Source organism: Tachyglossus aculeatus, chromosome 6 (assembly GCF_015852505.1).
Source record: "Tachyglossus aculeatus isolate mTacAcu1 chromosome 6, mTacAcu1.pri, whole genome shotgun sequence".
In the NCBI taxonomy this organism is placed as follows: domain Eukaryota; kingdom Metazoa; phylum Chordata; class Mammalia; order Monotremata; family Tachyglossidae; genus Tachyglossus; species Tachyglossus aculeatus.
In genome coordinates this window covers 4,778,940-4,803,153 of record NC_052071.1, presented here as the reverse complement: position 1 = coordinate 4,803,153, position 24,214 = coordinate 4,778,940, and the positions used below count along the sequence as shown (strand labels likewise).

Genomic DNA, 24,214 nt, shown 5'->3' with positions numbered 1-24,214 from the left:
GACAAGAACTCGGGCTGGGGAGTCGGGGGACGCGGGTTCTAATCCCGGCCCCGCCGCGTGTCTGCTTGTGTGACCCTGGGCCTCTACACTTCTCTGGGCCTCAGTTCCCTCATCTGGAAAATGGGGATGAAGACTGTGAGCCCTACGGGGGACAACCCGATGACCCCGTATCCCCCCGGGACGCTTAACACAGTGCTCGGCACACAGTAAGCGCTGAACAGATGCCGTCGTTATTATTATTTTTATGAATTTTTGTCTTCCCCTCTGGACGGAGAGCAGGTTGTGGGCGGGGAACGCACCTATCGGTCGTTCCACTGCTCCCCCCCCGCCCCGCCAGCGCTTCGTCCAGGGCTTCGAACCCGGGAAGCGCTCAGTACATAGGACCGACTGAAAGAATGAAGGCGCCCCCACCTGAGCACGGGCTTGGCCTTGCTGCTGGGGGGTGAGGGGCCCGTGGCGGCTCCGGTCTCGGCCGACTGTTGGAACACCTCGATGGTGGCCTTGGCGATGTTCTCCAGGAGGGAGTTCATTTCCTGGGGTGGGGGCCGAGGGGAGGGGGGCTGCCATCCCCTTCCTCTGGCCCCGCCCTCCCATGATCCTTAGCTCCTCCCACAATCCTTAGCCCCACCCTCATCTGCATCAGGCTCCCCCCATAATCCTTAGCTCCGCCCCACCCAACCCCGGCTCCCCCCACAATCCTTGGCTGCACCCACAATCCTTGGCTCCTCCCACAATCCTTAGCCCCACCCTCATCCATATTGGGCCCCCCCCACAATCCTTAGCGCCTCCCACAATCCTTAGCTCCACCCTCATCCGTATCGGGCTCCTCCCACAATTCTTAGCTCCACCCCACCTGTCCCCAGCTCCTCCCACAATCCTTAGCTGCACCCCCACCCGTCCCCTAGCTCCTCCCACAATCCTCAGCGCCACCCTCATCCGTATGGGGCTCCACCCACAATCCTTAGCGCCACCCTCATCCGTATGGGGCTCCTCCCATAATCCTTAGCTCCACCCCCACCCAACCCCACCCACAATCCTTAGCTCCTCCCATAATCCTTAGCTCTGCCCCCACCCAACCCCTGCTCCACCCACAATCCTTAGCCCCACCCTCATCCATATCAGGCTCCTCTCATAATCCTTAGCTCCGCCCCCACCCAACCCCGGCTCCACCCACAATCCTCAGCTCCTCCCACAATCCTTAGCTTCACCCTCATCCATATCAGGCTCCTCCCATAATCCTTAGCTCCACCCTCTTCCATAATGGGCTCCTCCCATAATCCTTAGCTCTGCCCCCACCCAGCCCCTAGCTCCTCCCACAATCCTTAGCAACACCCACAATCCTTAGCTGCCCCCCCACCCATTCCCTAGCTCCTCCCACAATCCTTAGCTCCACCCTCATCAGTATCAGGCTCCTCCCACAATCCTTAGCTGCACCCACAATCCTTATCTGCACCCCCAGGGTGCCCCTAGCTCCTCCCACAATCCTTAGCGCCACCCTCATCCGTATCAGGCCCCTCCCATAATCCTTAGCTCCGCCCCCACCCAGCCCCTAGCTCCTCCCACAATCCTTAGCAACGCCCACAATCCTTAGCTGCACCCCCACTCATCCCCTAGCTCCTCCCACAATCCTTAGCCCCACCCCCACCCATCCCTGGCTCCTCCCACAATCCTTAGCTCCACCCCTCCCACCCCCACCCATAATCCTTAGCTCCACAACCCCCCATCTCCGGCTCTGCCCAGGATTCTCCCACAATCCTTAGCTGCACCCACACCCATCCCCTAGCCCCGCCCATAATCCTCAGCTCCCCCCTCCCCGGGTCCCTGGCTCCTCCCACAATCCTTAGCTCCCCCCTCCCCCATCTCCGGACCACGCACAGTCCTCCCACAATCCCCAGCTCCACCCACAATCCTCAGCTCCACCCACCGTCCCCTCTCATCTGGTCATGGGCAGGGCCAGCAGGTCGTGGGTCGGGCCCGCGTCTAGTTCTTGTTGCACGGCCCTCTCCCAGGCGCTCAGTACAGCGCTCGTCCCACCTGGTGCCCCCCCTATGGCGGTCAGGGGCGGTCCCGCGGTCACTCACGTTGCTGGCCGTCTGCTTGATCATGAGTTGCAGCTCCAGAGATGACTGACGCATGGTCCACTGGTCTAGGTTCTGGGACACAAGCCCCGCCGCCCCCCCCCACAGCTGTCTGGTCACCTCGAGGTCCTCCAGGGCGGCGGGGCAGATCAGGGACCACCCGGGCAAGAGTCGGGGCCCGGGAGGGCCGGCGGCCGGCCGACCCCGGGCGCCACCCACCCGCCTTCCGGTCCCGCGGCTACCTGGAGGATGCGCTTGATGCGCTGGCGCTGGGGGTTGTCGCCGTGCTCGTGATCCAGGAGCCGATGCGGGTAGCAGATGAGCTGCATGAGGCGCTGCGCCTGGGCGCTGCTCAGCACCGGGTCCTGCAGGTCGTTGCTGTCTTCGCACAGGGACTTGAGGCAGCGCTCGCCCACCCACTCCTGCGGGTCCCAACCACACGGTCCGAGACCCCGCGGGGGACGGGACACCGGGAGGGGAGGGGAGACGGGCGGGGTGGGAGGCCGGGCTCGGCCGGGGGTCGGGGGAGTGGGAGAAGAGATTCGGGGGGCCGGCAGGGGAGACCTGGGGGGGAGAGAAGGGACAAGGGGAAGGGGATCTGGAGGTGGAGAGGGAAGACGGGGAGAGGAGAGGAAACTGGGGAGGGAGGAGAAGGCATCGGGGGAAAAGGGATAGGGGAAGGAATGCGGGAGAAGGAATCGGGGAAGAAGGGATGGGGAGAAGGAATGGGGGGAGAAGGAATGGGGGAGAAGGAATCGGGGGAGAAGGAATCAGGGGAGAAGGAACTGGGGGAGAAGGAATCAGGGGAGAAGGAATCAGGGGAGAAGGAACTGGGGGAAAAGGTAAGAGAAGAGGGAGAATGAGGAAGAAGTTATGAGGAAGAAGGAATTGGGGGTGAAGGGATGAAGGAGAAGGTATGAGAGAGAAGGAATGGGGGAGAAAGAATAGAGGGAGAAGGAATGGAGGGAGTAGGAATGGGAAGGGATGGGGAGAAGGAATGAGGGAAAAGGAATAAGAGAGAAGGTATGAGGGAGAAGGAATGAGGAGGGAAAAGGGATCGGGGAGAAGGAATGAGGGGAGAAGGAATGTGGGAGAAGTAACAAGGGAGAAGGATTGGGGAGAAGGGATGAGGGAGAAGGGATGAGGGAGAAGGAATGAGGGAAAAGGAATGAGGGAAAAGGAATGGGGGAGAAGCAATGGGGGAGAAGCAATGGGGGAGAAGCAATGGGGGAGAAGTGATGGGGAGAAGGATTGAGGGAAAAGGAATAAGGGAGACGGTATGAGGGAGAAAGAATGAGAGGGAAGGGATGGGGGGAAGGGATGGGGAGAAAAAATGAGGGGGAAGGAATGAGGGGAGAAGGAATGTGGGAGAAGTAACAAGGGAGAAGGATTGGGGAGAAGGGATGAGGGAGAAGGGATGAGGGAGAAGGAATGAGGGAAAAGGAATGAGGGAAAAGGAATGAGGGAAAAGGAATGAGGGAAAAGGAATGAGGGAAAAGGAATGAGGGAAAAGGAATGGGGGAGAAGCAATGGGGGAGAAGCAATGGGGGAGAAGTGATGGGGAGAAGGATTGAGGGAAAAGGAATAAGGGAGACGGTATGAGGGAGAAAGAATGAGGGGGAAGGGATGAGGGGGGAAGGGATGGGGAGAAAAAATGAGGGGGAAGGGATGGGGGGGAAGGGATGGGGAGAAAAAATGAGGGGGAAGGGATGAGGGGGAAGGGATGGGGAGAAAGAATGAGGGAGAAGGAATATGGGGAGAGGGAATGGGGGAGAAGGAATGAGGAAGAAGCAACGAGGGAGAAGGAATGGGGAAATCGATGGGGGAAAGACTGAGGGAAAAGGAATAAGGGGGAAGATATGAGGGAAAAGGAATAAGGGAGAAGGTATGAGGGAGAAGGAATGAGGGGGAAGCGATGGGGAGAAAGAATGAGCGAGAAGGAATATGGGGAGAGGGGATGGGGAGAAGGATTGGGGAGAAGGAATGAGGGGAAAGGGATGGGGGAGAAGGAATGGGGGAGGAGGAATGGGGGAGGAGGAATGGGGGGTGAAGGGAAACACGTCGGGGTGGGGAAGGACGGGGCGAGTGGACACCGAGGTGGGGAGAGGGGAGACGAGAGAGCCGAGGTTGGGGTGGGATGGGGGAGGTCAAAGGGCCCGAGGAGGAGGAGGAGGAGGAGGAAGCGGTCCAGGACACTGACCTGCTGGCAGATGCTCCGCAGCACGTACTTGGCATAGACGTCGAGGCTGGCCGTCTCCACGGACACGCTGCGCCCGCCGGGCCTCCGCCCGCCGCCCGCCCCGTCCTCCTCCGGGAGCTCGTCCGGCCCGCCGGCCACCGTGAAGCTGGCGCCCTTCAGCTCCGCGTCCCCTGGGCAGGGGGGATGGGGGGGACGCGGACCCGTCTGAGCCGGATCCCCCCCCCAACCCCGGCGGGAGGGTGGTCCCGGACCCCTCGCCCGCCGCCCCCCGCCGCCTACCCAGCACAAAGACGGCCTTGAGCACGGCGAAGACGGCCCCGTCCACGATGCGATTCTGCGAGGCCGCGAGCAGGTGACGGTCGCAGGAAGAGCGGATGCCCACGGCCGGCTTGTCTAATAAGAATTAACGATAATCGGGACGGCATCTGTCAGGCGCTTACTACGTGCGAAGCACTGTTCTAAGCGCTGGGGGGGGTACAAGGCGATCGATCAATCAATCAATCGTATTTACTGAGCGCTTACTGTGTGCAGAGCACTGGACTAAGTGCTTGGGAAGTACAAGTCGGCAACATATAGAGACGGTCCCGTGGGGCTCCCGGGCTTCGTCCCCGTTTGACAGACTGAGGCTCAGAGAAGTGAAGCGGCTCGCCCAAGGTCACCCAGCGGACAAGCGGCGGAGCTGGGATTAGAACCCAAGACCTCCGACTCCCAAGCCCGAATGAATAATAATTTCTATTACGGTATTTCTTAAGCGCTTACTATGTGCCAAGCACTGTTCTAAGCGCTGGGGGAGATCCAAGGTGATCACGTTGTCCCCCGAGGGGTTCACGGTCTCCATCCCCATTTTGCAGATGGGGGAACTGAGGCCCACAGAAGTGAAGTGACTTGCCCAAAGTCACCCAGCTGACAAGCGGCGGAGCAGGGATTAGAACCCAAGACCTCCGACTCCCAAGCCCTAATGAATAATAACAATTATTTTTATTATGGTATTTCTTAAGCGCTTACTATGTGCCAAGCACTGTTCTAAGCGCTGGGGAGGTTACAAGGTGATCAGGTTGTCCCCCGTGGGGCTCAGGGTCTCCATGCCCACTTTTCAGATGGGGGAACTGAGGCCCACAGAAGTGAAGTGACTCGCCCAAAGTCACCCAGCTGACAAGCGGCGGAGCGGGGATTAGAACCCAAGACCTCCGACTCCCAAGCCCAAATGAATAATAACAATTATTTTTATTATGGTATTTCTTAAGCGCTTACTATGTGCCAAGCACTGTTCTAAGCGCTGGGGGAGATCCAAGGTGATCAGGTTGTCCCCCGTGGGGCTCAGGGTCTCCATGCCCATTTTTCAGATGAGGTCACTGAGGCCTAGAGAAGTGAAGTGACTCGCCCAAAGTCACACAGCTGACAAGTGGCGGAGCGGGGATTAGAACCCAAGACCTCTGACTCCCAAGCCCGAATGAATAATTATTATTTTTATTATGGTATTTCTTAAGCGCTTACTATGTGCCAAGCACTGTTCTAAGTGCTGGGGAGGTTACAAGGTGATCAGGTTGTCCCACGGGGCTCGCGGTCTCCATCCCCATTTTCCAGATGAGGGAACTGAGGCCCAGAGAAGCGAAGCAGCTTGCCCAAGGTCACCCAGCAGAGACAAACAGCGGAGGCAGGATTAGAACCCACGTCCTCGCCCTCCCAAGCCCAGGCTCTTGCCGCTGAGCCTGTTCTTGTCTTGTCTTGCCAAACTGTACTTTCCAAGCGCTTAGTCCAGTGCTCTGCACACAGCAAGCATTAGAGAAGCAGCGCGGCTCAGTGGAAAGAGCGCGGGCTTGGGAGTCAGAGGTCACGGGTTCGAATCCCGGCTCCGCCACTTGTCGGCTGTGTGACGTTGGGCGAGCCACTTCACTTCTCTGGGCCTCAGTGACCTCATCTGGAAAATGGGGATGAAGACCGTGAGCCCCACGGAGGACAACCTGATCACCTTGTATCCCCCCCAGCTCTTAGACAGGGCTTCGCACATAGTTAGCGCTTAATTCATTCATTCATTCGTATTTATTGAGCGCTAACAGTGTGCAGAGCACTGTACTAAGCGCTTGGGAAGGACAAGTCGGCAACATCGAGAGACGGTCCCTACCCGACGACGGGCTCACAGTCTAGAAGGGGGAGATGGACAACAAAACAAAACACGTGGACGGGCGGCAAGTCGTCAGGATAATTAGAATTAAAGCTAGATGCCCGTCGTTAGCACAATAAATGGAATAGTCAATATGGACAAGTACAATAAATAGAGTAATAAATCTGGGCCGACTTATATACAGGTGCTGTGGGGAGGGGAAGGAGGTAGGGCCCGGGGGGATGGGGAGGAGGAGAGGAAAAAGGGGGCTCAGTCTGGGAAGGCCTCCTGGAGGAGGTGAGCTCTCAGTAGGGCTTTGAAGGGAGGAAGAGAGCTATATCATTATTATAAATACAACTGAATGAAAGAATGATGGTGATTTAACTGATTAAATTAAATTAAGTGATGATGATGGGATCTGTTAAGCGCCAACTATGTGCAAAGCACTGTTGTAAGCTGTGTCTCGTCTCCGGGGGGCAGGGGGCGGTCCCGGGTGATCTAAATGATTAAATTAAGTTGAATTAAACATGATGATGGTATCTGTTAAACACCGACTATGTGCAAAGCACTGTTCTGAGCGGAGTCTCGTCTCTGGGGGGGGCAGGGGGCCGTCCCGGTTGATTTAAATGATTAAATTAATTAAATTAAATGATGATGATGGTATCTGCTAAGCGCCGACTATGTGCAAAGCACTGTTCTAAGCGGAGTCTCAGGAGGCTGTCCCGGTTGATTTAAATGATTAAATTAATTAAATGATGATGGTGGTATCTGTTAAGCGCCAACTATGTGCACAGCACTGTTCTGAGGGGGCGGTCCCGGGTGATTGAAACGATTAAATTAATTAAATTAAATGATGATGGTGGTATCTGTTAAGCGCCGACTGTGTGCAAAGCACTGCTCTGAGCGGAGTCTCAGGGGGCTGTCCCAGTTGATTAAATTAATTAAATTAAATGATGATGGTGGTATCTGTTAAGCACCGACTATGTGCAAAGCACTGTTCTGAGCGGAGTCTCGTCTCCGGGAGGGCGGTCCCGTGTGATTGAAACGATTAAATTAATTAAATTAAATGATGATGGTGGTATCTGTTAAGCGCCGACTATGTGCAAAGCACTGCTCTGAGCGCAGTCTCGTCTCCGGGGGGGAAGGGGGCGGTCCCGGGTGATTGAAATGATGAAATTAATTAAATTCAATGATGATGGTGGTATTTGGTAAGCGCCGACTATGTGCAAAGCACTGTTCTGAGTGGAGTCTCGTCTCCGGGGGGGAAGGGGGCTGTACCGGTTGATTTAAATGATGAAATTAATTAAATTCAATGATGATGGTGGTATCTGTTAAGCGCCAACTATGTGCAAAGCACTGTTCTGAACGGGGTCTCGTCTCCGGGGGGGAAGAGGGCGGTCTTGGGTGATTTAAATGATTAAATTAATTAAATTAAATGATGATGATGGTATCAGTTAAGCACCGACTATGTGCAAAGCACTGTTCTGAGCGGAGTCTCCTCTCTTGGAGGGAAGGGGGCGGTCCCGGTTGATTTAAATGATTAAATTAATTAAATGATGATGACGGTATCAGTTAAGCGCCAACTATGTGCACAGCACTGTTCTGAGCGGAGTCTCGTCTCCGAGGGGGCGGTCCCGGGTGATTGAAACGACTAAATTAATTAAATTAAACGATGACGGTGGTATCTGTTAAGCGCCGACTATGTGCAAAGCACTGCTCTGAGCGGAGTCTCGTCTCCGGGGCGGGGGCAGGGGGTGGTCCCGGGCGGGCGCGAGTTCGAGGGGTGACTTACTGCAGTCGGGCTGGCAGGGGTTCAGCTGGGGGGTCTTGAAGAGGTGAAGCAGGATGCGGCAGGTGAGGCGGGCTCCCGGCTCCGAATCCTGCTCGCTGCAGGCTGCCCGGGGCGGGGGGCACAGATGGGGCGCGCCCGTCACCCAACCGCCGCTCCCTCGCCCGTCCCGGCGTCTTTACTGAGCGCCTACTGCGGGCACGGCGCTCGGGAGGGCACAGTTCGGCCCCCGTTAGGCGCTCCATAGGGGCCGGGCACCGGACTAAGCGCCGGGGTGGACGCAAGCAAGTCGGGCCGGGCACGGCCCCCGCCCCACGGGCTTCGTCCCCAGTTGGCAGACGAGGAAACCGAGGCACGGAGGAGCCGAGGGGCCGGCCCAAGGCCCAACGGCAGGCTGGGGGGAGGGCCGGGATTAGAATAATAATAGTAATAATAATAATAACGATGGTATTTGCTAAGCGCTTAGTATGTGCCAAGCATTGCTCTAAGCGCTGAATGATAATAATAATAATAATAATAGTATTTGTTAGGCGCTTACAATGTGCCAAGCACTGTTCTAAGCGCTGAATGATAATAATAAAAATAGTATTTAAGCGCTTAGTATGTGCCAAGCACTGTTCTATGCGCTGAATGATAATAATAACAATGGTGTTTGTTAAGCGCTTACAATGTGCCAAGCACTGTTCTAAGCACTGACTGAATGAAAATAATAATAATAGTATCTGTTAAGCGCTTACAATGTGCCAAGCACTGTTCTAAGCGCTGAATGAGAATAATAATAATGGTATTTGTTAAGCGCTTAGTATGTGCAAAGCACTGTTCTAAGCGCTGAATGATAATATTAAAAATAGTATTTGTTAAGCGCTTACAATGTGCCAAGCAGTGTCCTAAGCGCTGAATGAGAATAATAATAATGGTATTTAAGCGCTTAGTATGTGCCAAGCACTGTTCTAAGCGCTGAATGATAGTAATAATAATGGTATTTGTTAAGCGCTTACAATGTGCCAAGCACTGTTCTAAGCGCTGAATGATAATAATAATAATATTTGTTAAGCGCTTACAATGTGCCAAGCATTGTTCTAAGCGCTGAATGATAATAATAATAACGGTATTTGGTAAGCGCTTACAATGTGCCAAGCACTGTTCTAAGCACTGAATGATAATAATAAAAATAGTATTTAAGTGCTTAGTATGTGCCAACCACTGTTCTAAGCGCTGAATGATAATAATAATAATAGTATTTGTTAAGCGCTTACGATGCGCCAAGCACTGTTCTAAGCACTGAATGATAATAATAATAGTATTTGTTAAGTGCTTACTATTTGCCAAGCACTGTTCTAAGTGCTGAATGATAATAATAATAGTATTTGTTAAGTGCTTACAATGTGCCAAGCACTGTTCTAAGCGCTGAATGATAATAACAGTATTTGTTAAGCACATACTATGTGCCAAGCACTGTTCTAAGCATTGAATAATAAAAATAGTATTTGTTAAGCGCTTACGATGTGCCAAGCACTGTCCTAAGCATTGAATGATAATAATAATAATGGTATTTGTTAAGCACTTACGATGTGCCAAGCATTGTTCTAAGCGTTGAATGATAATAAAAATAGTATTTGTTAAGCGCTTACGATGTGCCAAGCACTGTCCTAAGCATTGAATGATAATAATAATAATGGTATTTGTTAAGCGCTTACAATGTGCCAAGCACTGTTCTAAGCACTGAATGATGATAATAATAATAATAATAATGGTATTTGTTAAGCACTTACTATGTGCCAAGCACTGTTCTGAACACTGAATGATGTTAATAATAATAATGATATTTGTTAAGCGCTTACTATGTGCCAAGCACTGTTCTAGGTGCTGAATGATAATAATAATAATAATGGTATTTGTTAAGTGCTATGTGCCAAGCACTGTTCTAAGCGCTGAATGATAATAATAATAATGGTATTTGTTAAGCACTTACTATGTGTCAAGCACTGTTCTAAGCACTGAATGCTATTATTAATAATAAAATAATATTTGTTAAGCACTTACTATGTGCAAAGCACTGTTCTAAGCAGTAAACAACAACAACAATAATAATAATAATAATAATAATAATAATGGTATTTGTATGCGCTTACTATGGGCCAAGTACCGTTCTAAGTGCTGAATGATGATAATAATAATAATGGTATTTATTAAGCGCTTACTATGTGTCAAGCACTGTTCTAAGCGCTGGGGGAGATACAAGGTGATCAGGTTGTTCCATGTGGGGCTTCCGGTCTTCACCCCCGTTTTCCAGATGAGGAAACTGAGGTCCAGAGAAGTGAAGTGACCTGCCCAAAGTTAAGCGCTTAACAAATGCCATCATTATTATTACTTTTACTGTAACCTCCCCAGCGCTTAGAACAGTGCTTTGCACATAGTAAGCGCTTAACAAATGCCATCATTATTATTATTGTAATCTCCCCAGTGCTTGGAACAGTGCTTTGCACATAGTAAGTGCTTAACAAATGCCATCATTATTACTATTTTTACTGTAACCTCCCCAGCGCTAAGAACAGTGCTTTGCACATAGTAAGCGCTTAACAAATGCCATCATTATTATTATTATTACGGTAACCTCCCCAGCGCTCGGAACAGTGCTTTGCACAAGGTAAGCGCTTAACAAATGCCATCATTATTATTGTTATTACGGTAACCTCCCCAGTGCTCGGAACAGTGCTTTGCATGTAGTAAGCGCTTAACAAATGCCATCATTATTATTATTATTATTATTATTGTAACCTCCCCAGCGCTTAGAACAGTGCTTTGTACATCGTAAGCGCTTAACAAATGCCATCATTATTATTATTGTAACCTCCTCAGCGCTCAGAACAGTGCTGTGCATATAGTAAGCGCTTGACAAATACCATTATTATTATTATTATTACTACTGTGACCTCCCCAGAGCTTAGAACAGTGCTTTGCACATAGTAAGCGCTTAACAAATGCCATCATTATTATTATTGTAACCTCCCCAGCACTCAGAACAGTGCTTTGCATATACTAAGCACTTAACAAATGCCATTATTATTATTATTATTACTGTGACCTCCCCAGAGCATAGAACAGTGCTTTGCACATAGTAAGCGCTTAACAAATGCCATCATTATTATTATTGTAACCTCCCCAGCGCTCAGAACAGTGCTGTGCATATAGTAAGCGCTTAACAACTGCCATTATTATTATTATTATTATTGTGACCTCCCCAGAGCTTAGAACAGTGCTTTGCACAAAGTAAGCGCTTAACAAATGCCATCATTACTATTATTGTAACCTCCCCAGCGCTCAGAACAGTGCTGTGCATATAGTAAGCGCTTAATAAATGCCATCATTATTATTATTACTATTATTATTGTAACCTCCCCAGCACTTAGAACAATGCTTTGCACATAGTAAGCGCTTAACAAATGCCATCATTATTATTATTGTAACCTCCCCAGCGCTCAGAACAGTGCTTTGCATATACTAAGCGCTTAACAAATGCCATTATTATTATTATCATTACTGTGACCTCCCCAGTGCTTAGAACAGTGCTTTGCACATAGTAAGCGCTTAACAAATGCCATCATTATTATTATGGTAACCTCCCCAGCGCTCAGAACAGTGCTGTGCATATAGTAAGCGCTTGACAAATACCATTATTATTATTATTATTATTATTACTGTGACCTCCCCAGAGCTTAGAACAGTGCTTTGCACATAGTAAGTGCTTAACAAATGCCATCATTATTATTATTGTAACCTCCCCGGCGCCCAGAACAGTGCTTTGCACATAGTAAGCGCTTAACAAATGCCATTATTATTATTATTATTATTATTATTGTGACCTCCCCAGAGCTTAGAACAGTGCTTTGCACATAGTAAGCGCTTAACAAATGCCATCATTATTATTATTACTATGGCAACCTCCCCAGCGCTCGGAACAGCGCTGTGCATATAGTAAGCGCTTAACAAATGCCATCATTATTATTATTATTATTACTGTGACCTCCCCAGTGCTTAGAACAGTGCTTTGCACATAGTAAGCGCTTAACAAATGCCATCATTATTATTATGGTAACCTCCTCAGCGCTCAGAACAGTGCTGTGCATATAGTAAGTGCTCAACAAATGCCATTATTATTATTATTATTATTATTATTATTACCGTGACCTCCCCAGAGCTTAGAACAGTGCTTTGCACATAGTAAGCGCTTAACAAATGCCGTCATTATTATTATTGTAACCTCCCCGGAGCTCAGAACAGTGCTTTGCACATAGTAAGCGCTTAATAAATGCCATTATTATTATTATTATTATTATTTTTGATTATTATGATGGGCTTGGCTGTGGAAGGGGGAGGCGAGGGGGCGGCGGGCCTCACCGGCGTTCAGTAGAGAGGGGATGGCGGCGCAGCGGATCAAATCCTCCAGGAGCAGGCACTGCCGGGCGATGAGGATGGCCACGAAGGTCGCCAGCGAATCGTGGAACGAGAGGTCGCTCACCTGGGCGCGAATGAAGGCACGAACGGTGGTACTCATTAAGCGCTTCCTATGTGCTGAGCGCCGTCCCAAGCGCTGGGGGTCACCGGGTTGGCCCCCGATGTTGCCGCGCTCTTCCTCCCCACCTGACGGATGAGGCAACTGAGGCACGGAGAAGCGGGGCGGCTTGCCCCAGGCCACACGGCGGACCGGTGGCGGGGGCCGGGATTCGAACCCATGACCTCTGACGCCCGAGCCCTTTCACGCTGCCAACGGCCCCCCGGGAAGCACTGAACATTAGATTATTGGGGATTTTTCCTCCATTTATCAAGCGCTTACTATGTGCCAGGCACTGGACTAAGCGCTGGGGTAGATAATAACAATGACAATGACGGTATCTGTTAAGCGCTTGGACACTGCACTAAGCGCTTGGAGGGATGATAATGATAATAATAATGGTATTTGTTGAGCGCTTACTATGTGCCAGACACTGCACTAAGCACTGGGAGGGATAATAATGATAATAATAATGATAACGGTATTTGCTGAGCGCTTACTATGTGCCGGACACTGCACTAAGCACCGGGAGGGATAATAATGATAATAATAACGATGATGGTATTTGTTGAGCGCTTACTATGTGCCTGACACTGCACTAAGCACTGAGAGGGATAATAATGATAATAATAACGATGGCGGTATTTGTTGAGCGCTTACTATGTGCCGGACACTGCACTAAGCACTTGGAGGGATAATAATGATAATAATAATGATGATGGTATTTGCTGAGCACTTACTATGTGCCGGACACTGCACTAAGCGCTTGGAGGGATAATAGTAATGATAATGGTATTTGTTAAGCGCTTATGATGTGCTGGACACTGCACTAAGCACTGGGAGGGATAATAATGATAATAATATTGATGATGGTATTTGTTGAGCGCTTACTATGTGCCAGACACTGCACTAAGCACTGTGAGGGATAATAATGATAATAATAATGATGATGGTACTTGTTGAGCGCTTACTATGTGCCGGACACTGCACTAAGCACTGGGAGGGATAATAATGATAATAATAATGATAACGGTATTTGCTGAGCGCTTACTATGTGCCGGACACTGCACTAAGCACCGGGAGGGATAATAATGATAATAATAACGATGATGGTATTTGTTGAGCGCTTACTATGTGCCTGACACTGCACTAAGCACTGAGAGGGATAATAATGATAATAATAACGATGGCGGTATTTGTTGAGCGCTTACTATGTGCCGGACACTGCACTAAGCACTTGGAGGGATAATAATGATAATAATAACGATGATGGTATTTGCTGAGCGCTTACTATGTGCCAGACACTGCACTAAGCGCTTGGAGGGATAATAGTAATGATAATGGTATTTGTTAAGCGCTTATGATGTGCTGGACACTGCACTAAGCACTGGGAGGGATAATAATGATAATAATATTGATGATGGTATTTGTTGAGCGCTTACTATGTGCCAGACACTGCACTAAGCACTGTGAGGGATAATAATGATAATAATAATGATGATGGTACTTGTTGAGCGCTTACTATGTGCCGGACACTGCACTAAGCACTGGGAGGGATGATAATGAAAATAATAATGATGGTGGCATTTGTTGAGCGCTTACTATGTGCCGGACACTGCACTAAGCACTTGGAGGGATAATAATGATAATAATAATGATGGCAGCATTTCATTTGTTGAGCGCTTACTATGTGCCTGACACTGCACTAAGCACTGGGAGGGATAATAATGATAATAATAATGATGATGGCATTTGTTGAGCGCTTACTATGTGCCTAATTGTGAAAATACTAATGATGATGGTATTTGTGAGGCGCTAGCTACGTGCCGGGACACTGTACTAAGCATTGGGGGAGATAATAATGATAATAATCATAATGATGGTATTTATTAATCGCTTACTACGTGCGAGGCACTGTTCGAAGCGCTGGGGGAGATTATAGTGAAAATAATAACGATGACGGTATGTGTGAAGCACTTACTATGTGCCTAATAGTGAAAATACTAATGGTGATGGTATTTGTGAAGCGGCTGCTATGTGTTGGGGCACTGTACTAAGCACTGGGGGAGATAATTAATGATAGTAAATCATAATGATGGCATTTGTTAAGTGCTTACTATATGTCGGGGACTGTTTGAAGCGCTGGGGGAGATAATAGTGAAAATAATGACGATGATGGTATGTGTGAAGCGCTTACTATGTGCCTAACGGTGAAAATACCAATGATGACGGTATTTGTGAGGCACTAGCTACGCGCTGGGGCACTGTACTAAGCGCTGGAGGAGATACTAGTGAAAATAATAATGATAATGGTATGTGTGAAGTGCTTACTATGTGCCTAATGGTGAAAATACTAATGATGATGATACCATAGATAATAATACTACTACTACTATAGATAATAATGATAATAATCATAACGATGGTATTTGTGAGGCGCTTGCTACGTGCCGGGCACTGTTCGAAGCGCTGGTGGAGATACTAGTGAAAACAATAACGATGATGGTATGTGTGAAGCGCTTACTATGTGCCTAATAGTGAAAATACTAATGATGATGGTATTTGTGAGGCGATTACTACGTGCCGGGCACTGTTTGATGCGCTGGAGGAGATAACAGTGAAAATAATAACGATGATGGTATGTGTGAAGCGCTTACTATGTGCCTAATGGGGAAAATACTAATGATGATAATACCATAGATAATTATAATCATAATAATAATACCATAGATAATAATGATAATAATCATAACGATGGTATTTGTGAGGCGCCTGCTACGTGCCGGGCACTGTTCAAAGCACTGGGGGAGATAATGAAAATAATGAAAATAATAATGAAAATAATAACGATGATGGTATGTGTGAAGCGCTTACTATGTGCCTAACGGTGAAAATACTAATGATGATGGTATTTGTGAGGCGCTAGCTATGTGCCGGGCACTGTTCGTAGCGCTGGAGGAGATACTAGTGAAAATAATAACGATGATGGTATGTGTGAAGCGCTTACTATGTGCCTAATGATGAAAATACTAATGATGATGGTATTTGTGAGGCAACTGCTACATGCCGGGGCACTGTACTAAGCGCTGGGGGAGATAATAATGATAATAATCAAAATGATGGTATTTGTTAATCGCTTACTACGTGCCGGGCACTGTTCGAAGTGCTGGGGGAGATACTAATGAAAGGCGATAATAATGATAATAATCATAATGATAGTATTTGTTAATTTGTTAAACGCTGTGTGAGATAATAGTGAAAATAATAATGATAATGGTATGTGTGAAGCGCTTACTATGTGCCTAATGGTGAAAATACTAATGATGACGGTATTTGTGAGGCACTACCTACGTGCCGGGGCACTGTACTAAGCGCTGGAGGAGATACTAGTGAAAATAATAACGATGATGGTATGTGTGAAGTGCTTCCTATGTGCCTAACGGTGAAAATACTAATGATGACGGTATTTGTGAGGCACTAGCTACGTGCCGGGGCACTGTACTAAGCGCTGGAGGAGATACTAGTGAAAATAATAACGATGATGGTATGTGTGAAGCGCTTCCTATGTGCCTAACGGTGAAAATACTAACGATGACGGTATTTGTGAGGCACTAGCTACGTGCCGGGGCACTGTACTAAGCGCTGGAGGAGATACTAGTGAAAATAATAACGATGATGGTATGTGTGAAGCGCTTCCTATGTGCCTAATGGTGAAAATACTAATGATGACGGTATTTGTGAGGCGATTGCTATGTGCCAGGGCACTGTACTAAGCGCTGGAGGAGATACTACTGAAAATAATAACGATGATGGCATGTGTGAAGCGCTTACTATGTGCCTAACGGTGAAATTACTAATGATGACGGTATTTGTGAGGTGCTAGCTACGTGCCGGGGCACTGTACTAGGCGCTGGAGGAGATACTAGTGAAAATAATAACGATGATGGCATGTGTGAAGCGCTTACTATGTGCCTAACGGTGAAATTACTAATGATGACGGTATTTGTGAGGTGCTAGCTACGTGCCGGGGCACTGTACTAGGCGCTGGAGGAGATACTAGTGAAAATTATAACGATGATGGTATGTGTGAAGCTCTTACTATGTGCCTAACGGTGAAAATACTAATGATGAGGGTATTTGTGAGGCGACTGCTACGTGCTGGGGCACTGTACTAAGCGCTGGGGGAGATAATAATGATAATAATCATAATGATGGTATTTGTTAATTTGTTAAGTGCTGTGTGAGATACTAGTGAAAATAATAACAATGATGGTAGGTGTGAAGCGCTTACTATGTGCCTAATGGTGAAAATACTAATGATGACGGTATTTGTGAGGCGCTAGCTACGTGCCGGGGCACTGTACTAAGCGCTGGAGGAGATACTAGTGAAAATAATAGGGATGATGGTATGTGTGAAGCACTTACTATGTGCCTGATGCTGAAAATACTCATGATGACGGTATTTGTGAGGCGACTGCTACGTGCCGGGGCACTGTACTAAGTGCTGGAGGAGATACTAGTGAAAATAATAACGATGATGGTCTGTGTGAAGCGCTTCCTATGTGCCTAATGGTGAAAATACTCATGATGACGGTATTTGTGAGGCGCTAGCTACGTGCCGGGGCACTGTACTAAGCGCTGGAGGAGATACTTCACAAATACCGTGCTTCCGATGCTCATTTTGGTCGAGGGGGGGGGTCTCCCCGGGCGCCCCCCGCCCCCCGGGGCGCGGCTCCCCCGCTCACGTCCACGTTGCACAGCAGGTCGTTGAAGCCGCAGGTGCCGTTGTTGGAGGAGCAGCAGAGAGCTTTGAGGACGCCCAGCCACTCGGCGCTCAGAGACTTGCAGTAGCCCGTCAGCTCGGCGCACAGGATGGCGATGTCGTTCACCCTGGGGTGGGGGGGGGCGGCGGGGAGGGGGGGCTCAGGCCTCCGGGACCACCCCCCGCCCGGCGTGCCCGCCCGGTGCCCGCCCAGACGTCCGGGCGGAGGGATGGCGCCGGGGGAGAGCAAACAGTAGGAAAGGAAACGGGGAGGGGAAACTGAGGCAGGGGGGAGACCTCGGACTAGTTGTTCTAGACCGGGAGCCCGCTGGGGGGACAGTCTCTCTACGTTGCCAATCTGTACCTGCCAAGCGCTCAGTACAGTGCTCTGCACACGGGAAGCGCTCAATCAGTACGACTGAATGAGTGATAATAATAATGGTGGTATTCGTTAAGGGTGAATGAATGAATAATCGTAAAAATGGTGGTATTCGTTAAGCGCTTATTATGTGCCCGGCACTGTTCTAAGCGCTGCGGGGGGATAGAATCAATCAATCGTATTTATTGAGCCCTTACTGTGTGCAGAGCACTGTACTAAGGATAGAAGGTCATCAGGTTGTCCCCCGTGGGTTTCCATCCCTTTTTTAAGAGCTTACTATGTGCCGGGCACTGTATTAAGCGCTGGGGGGATACAAGGTCATCAGGGTGTCCCTGTGGGGCTCACAGTCCCCATCCCTTTTTTAAGAGCTTACTATGTGCCGGGCACTGTATTAAGCGCTGGGGGGATACAAGGTCATCAGGATGTCCCCCGTGGGGTTCACAGTCTCCACCCCCGTTTTAAGAGCTTACTACGTGCCGGGCACTGTATTAAGCGCTGGGGGGGATACAAGGTCATCAGGGTGTCCCCCATGGGGTTCACAGTCTCCACCCCCGTTTTAAGAGCTTACTACGTGCCGGGCACTGTATTAAGCGCTGGGGGGGATACAAGGTCATCAGGGTGTCCCCCGTGGGGTTCACAGTCTCCACCCCCGTTTTAACAGCTTACTATGTGCCAGGCACTGTATTAAGCGCTGTGGGGGATACAAGGTCATCAGGTTGTCCCCCGTGGGGCTCACGGACTCCACCCCCATTTGACAGAGGAGGGAACTGAGGCCCAGAGAAGTGAAGTGACCAGCCCCAGGTCACCCAGCAGACAGGTGGCGGGGCCGGGATTAGAACCCATGGCCTCTGACTCCCAAGCCCGGGCTCTTTCCAATAGTAATAACAATAAGGATGGTATTCGTTAAGCGCTTACTATGTACCAAGCTCTGTTCTAAGAGCTGGGGGAGATAGAAGGTGATCAGGCTGTCCCCCGTGGGGCTCACGGTCTCCATCCCCATTTTCCAGATGAGGTAACTGAGGCACAGAGAAGCTAGGCGACTTGCCCAACGTCACACAGCTGACAAGTGGAGGAATCAGGATTAGAACCCACATCCTCGGACTCCTTGCCGCTGAGCCACCCTGCTTCTCTACTGAAGGGGAGGGAAGCCTGGGAAAGGAGAGGAAACTGGGGGGGGGGGGGATAGGGAGGGGAAACTGAGGAAGAGAAAGGATCAGGGGAGTGGAACCTGGGGGTGGAGAGGGAAGACGGGGAGAGGAGAGGAAACTGGGGAGGGGAAACTGAAGAAGAAAAGGAAAGGAGAGGAGACTGGTGGGCGAGCGGAGGGGAGATGGGATGGGGAGGGGAAACTGAGGAAGAGAAGGAACTGAAGGGAGGGAACCATGGGTGGAGACGGAAGACAGGATGGGGAGGGGAAACTGAGGAAGAGAAGGAAGGGAGAGGAAACTGGGGCGACGGGAGACGAAATTGGGGTGAAGGAAGATGGGATGGGAGGGGAAACTGAGGAAGAGAAGGAAAGGAAATGGCGGGGGGATAGGGAGGGGAAACTGAGGAAGGGAAAGAAAGGAAACTGGGGGGGGAGGCGGGGGGGCGGGATGGGGAGGGGAAACTGAGAAAGCAAAGGACCGGAGGACGGGAGCCTGGGGGTGGAGAGGGAAGATCCGGAGAAAGAAACGGGGGGTGGGGGAGACACGACGGGGAGGGGAAACGGAGGAAGAGAAGGAAAGGAGAGGAAACTGGGAGGGCAGAGACAGGATGGGGAGGGGAAACCGAGGAAAAGAAGGAACCGGGGGAGGGACAGGGAAGATCCCGAGGAGGAAATGGAGGGTGGAGGAGACGGGATGGGGAGGTGAAACTGAGGAAGACGAGGAACCGGGGGACGGAAAGGGAAGACCCCGAGGAGGAAAAGCGGGGTGGAGGAGACGGGATAGGGAGGGGAAACTGAGGAAGAGAAGGAACGGGAGGGCGGAAAGGGAAGACCCGGAGGAGGAGACGGGGGGTGGGGCAGATGAGATGGGGAGCGGAAACAGGAAGACGAGGAACCAGGAGAAGGAAAGGGAAGACCCCGAGGAGGAAAAGGGGGGTGGAGGAGATGGGGTACGGAGGGGAAACTGAGGAAGAGAAGGAACTGGAAAATGTAAAGGGAAGACCCGGAGGAGGAGACGGGATGGTATGGGGCGCGGAAACCGAGGAAGAGAAGGAATTGGGGGACGGGCGCCTAGGGAAGACCCGGAGGAAGAGACGGGGGTGAAGGAGACAGGACTGGCGGGGTGAACTGAGGAAGAGAAGGAGATGAGAGGAAACCAGGAGGGCAGAGACGGGACAGGGAGGGGAAACCGAGGAAAAGAAGGAACCGGGGGACGGAGAGGGAAGACCCGAGGGAGGAGACGGGATGGGGAGGGGAAGCGGAGGAAGACGAGGAGCCGGGGGACGGAAAGGGAAGACCCGGAGGGGGGGAAGGGGGGAGGGGAAACCGAGGCAGAGGAGGAGGGGCCGGGGGCGCCCCTACCGGTCGGGGTCGTGGTGGCCGACGCAGACGTGCATGAGGGCGTTGCAGACGAAGCTGTAGCGGTTGGCGGGGTTGTCGGTGAGGCTCTTGCCCAGGCCCGTGTAGGTGAAGGTGTGCGCCGCCGGGTTCTCCAGGGTGTCGATCATGAACTCGGGCGCCCAGCGCATGTTCGACTCCGACGGCTCCACGTTGCAGTAGATCGTGTTCTTCACCTTGGAGCAGAAGTCGCTGGCGGAAGCGACCGTCAGAACGGCGGCGTTAATATCTTTACGGCACGTTATTACGATTACAGCGTTGGCTACTGTTAGCATTACGGTATCTGTTAATATTACCATCATTACGGTATCTGCCAGTATTACCATTATTACGGTATCTGCTAATATTACTATCATTATGGTATCTGTTAATATGACTATTATGTTATCTGCTAATATTACCATTATTACGGTATCTGCTAATATTGCTATCGTTAACGGTATCTGTTAACATGACTATTACGGTATCTGTTGTCGTCGTTATTATTATCGTGGTAGCTGCTAATATTACTACTATTATTACAGTGTCTGTTAATGTTATTGTGATTACAGCATTTGCTACTGTTATCGTTACGGTATCTATCAATATTACCGTTATTATGGTATCTGCTAATATTACTATCATTACTGTATCTGTTAATATGACTATTACGGTTTCTGTTGTTGTCATTATTATCACGGCAGTTGTTAATATTACTACTATTATTACAGTGTCTGTTAATGTTATTGTGATCACAGCATTTGCTACTGTTATCGTTACGGTATCTGTTAATATTACCATTATTACGGTAACTGCTAATATCACCATTATTACGGTATCTGCTAATATTTCTATCATTACGGTATCTGTTAATATGACTATTACGGTAGCTGTAGTTGTCATTATTATCGCAGTAGCTGTTAATATTACTATTATTACGGTACCTGTTAATGTTATTATGACTACAGCATTTGCTATTGTTATCATTATGGTATCTGTTCATATTACCATTATTTCGATATCTGCTAACATTACTATCATTACGATATCTGTTGATATGACTATTACGGTATCTGTTGTTGTCATTATTATCACGGTAGCTGTTAATATTACTACTATTATTATGGTACCTGCTAATGTTATTATGACTACAGCATTTGCTATTGTTATAATTACGATATCTGCTAATATTATGGTATCTGTTAATATTGCCATATTACGGTATCTGCTAATATTACTATTATTATGGTGCCTGTTAATGTTATTACGATTACAGCATTTGCTATTGTTATCATTACGGTATCTGTTAATATTATTATTATTATGGTATCTGTTAATATTATTATTACGGTATCTGCTATTATTATTATTCTTATTATTCTTATGGTATCTGCTAACATTATTAATATTACGGTACCTTAACATTATTATGGTATCTGTTAATATTATTATGATCATTATTACTATGGTATCTGTTATCATTATTAATGCAGTATTTATTAATACTACTATTATGGTATCTGTTAATATTATTATTATGGTATCTGTTATCATTATTACTGCAGTATTTGTTAATATTGGTATTATTATGGTATATGTTAATATCATTATTATTACAGTATTTGTTGATACTGCTATTATTGCAGCACCTGTTAATGTAATTATTATTACTATATTTGCTATTATTATTATTGCTATTATCATTACGGTACCTGTTAATATTGTTATTATGGTATCTTATTATGGCGCCTGTTCATATTATTGTTATGGTATCTGTTAATATCATTATGGCATCCGTCATTATCACAGTGGGGAACAGTGCGGGGAGCGCTCACTATGTGCCAAGCTCATCGGCGCATCTATGGTGCTGGGAGCATAGTAAGCGCTTAATGAACACCACCGTTATTATTATTATCATTCGTTCAGGGAGGCGGCCTCGACCCCGCGACGGGCTCCCAGCAGGGAACGGGTCGGGGAGCGCTCACTATGTGCCGGGCCCGTCGGCGCATCTACGGTGCTCGGAGCATAGCAAGCAGAAGAAGCGTGGCTCAGTGGAAAGAGCCCGGGCTTTGGAGTCAGAGGTCACGGGTTCAAATCCCGGCTCCGCCAACTGTCAGCTGGGTGACTTTGGGAAAGTCACTTCAATCAATCAATCAATCAATCGTGTTTATTGAGCGCTTACTATGTGCAGAGCACTGTACTAAGCGCTTGGGAAGTACAAATTGGCATCACATAGAGACAGTCCCTACCCAACAGTAGGCTCACAGTCTAAAAGGGGGAGACAGAGAACAGAACCAAACATACCAACAAAATAAAATAAGTAGGATAGAAATGTACAAGTAAAATAAATAAATAAATAAATAAATAAATAGAGTAATAAATATGGCCCTCAGTGACCTCATCTGTGAAATGGGGATTAAAACTGTGAGCCCCCTGTGGGACAACCTGATCACCCTGTAACCTCCCCCGGTGCTTAGAACAGTGCTTGGCACATAGTAAGTGCTTAATAAATGCCATTATTATTATTATTATTAAAAGAACTGACAGTCAACACTGGGAAGCACAGAGTCAGTGCTGTAATAATAATAATCATTACATAATAATCAATCGTATTTATTGAGCGCTTACTGTGTGCAGAGCACTGTACTAAGCGCTTGGGAAGTACAAGTTGGCAACATATAGAGAAGTGCTCAGAGAAGCGCTTAACAAATGCCATCACCATCATCATCATAGTGAGCGCTTAACGAATGCCACCGTTCTTATCGTTACAATTTGCTACCGGAGGCCACCGTTCTTATCAATCAATCGTATTTATTGAGCGCTTACTGTGTGCAGAGCACTGTACTAAGCGCTTGGGAAGGACAAGTTGGCAACATACAGAGAAGTGCTCACAAAAGTGCTTAACAAATGCCACCACCATCATCATCATAGTGAGCGCTTAACGAATGCCACCGTTCTTATCGTTACAATTTGCTACCGGAGGCCACCGCTCTTATCAATCGTATTTATTGAGCGCTTACTGTGTGCAGAGCACTGTACTAAGCGCTTGGGAAGGACAAGTTGGCAACATATAGAGAAGTGCTCAGAGAAGCGCTTAAATGCCATCATCATCATCATCATAGTGAGCGCTTAATGAATGCCACCGTTCTTATCGTCACAATTTGCTACCGGAGGCCACCGTTCCTATCAATCAATAGTATTTACTGAGCGCTTACTGTGTGCAGAGCACTGTACTAAGCGCTTAGGAAGGACAAGTTGGCAAAATATAGAGAAGTGCTCACAGAAGTGCTTAACAAATGCCATCACCATCATCATCATAGTGAGCGCTTAACGAATGCCACCGTTCTTATCGTTACAATTTGCTAACGGAGGCCACTGTTCTTATCAATCAATCAATCAATTGTATTTATTGAGCGCTTACTGTGTGCAGAGCACTGTACTACGCGCTCGGGAAGGACAAGCTGGCAACATATAGAGAAGTGCTCAGAGAAGCGCTTAACAAATGCCATCATCATCATCATCATAGTGAGCGCTTAACGAATGCCACTGTTCTTATCGTTACAATTTGCTAACGGAGGCCACCGTTCTTATCAATTAATCGTATTGAGCACTTACTGTGTGCAGAGCACTGTACTAAGCGCTTGGGAAGGACAAGTTGGCAACATATAGAGAAGTGCTCAGAGAAGCGCTTAAATGCCATCATCATCATCATCATAGTGAGCGCTTAACGAATGCCACCGTTCTTATCGTTACAATTTGCTACCGGAGGCCACCGTTCTTATCAGTCAATTGTATTTATTGAGCGCTTACTGTGTGCAAAGCACTGTAC

At 48.5% G+C, this 24,214-nt stretch overlaps 1 protein-coding gene across 1 annotated transcript in view; it reads right to left on the bottom strand.

Moving 5' to 3' along the window:
* The window catches only part of MED12 (mediator complex subunit 12), a 98,269-nt gene that overhangs the window by 35,994 nt on the left and 38,061 nt on the right, over window positions 1-24,214 (bottom strand). The window contains 9 exon segments of the mRNA XM_038748411.1: window positions 412-533; window positions 2,082-2,153; window positions 2,321-2,500; window positions 4,279-4,448; window positions 4,558-4,671; window positions 8,172-8,273; window positions 12,567-12,687; window positions 17,466-17,610; window positions 20,371-20,598. Coding sequence (XP_038604339.1) covers window positions 412-533; window positions 2,082-2,153; window positions 2,321-2,500; window positions 4,279-4,448; window positions 4,558-4,671; window positions 8,172-8,273; window positions 12,567-12,687; window positions 17,466-17,610; window positions 20,371-20,598 — 1,254 coding nt within the window.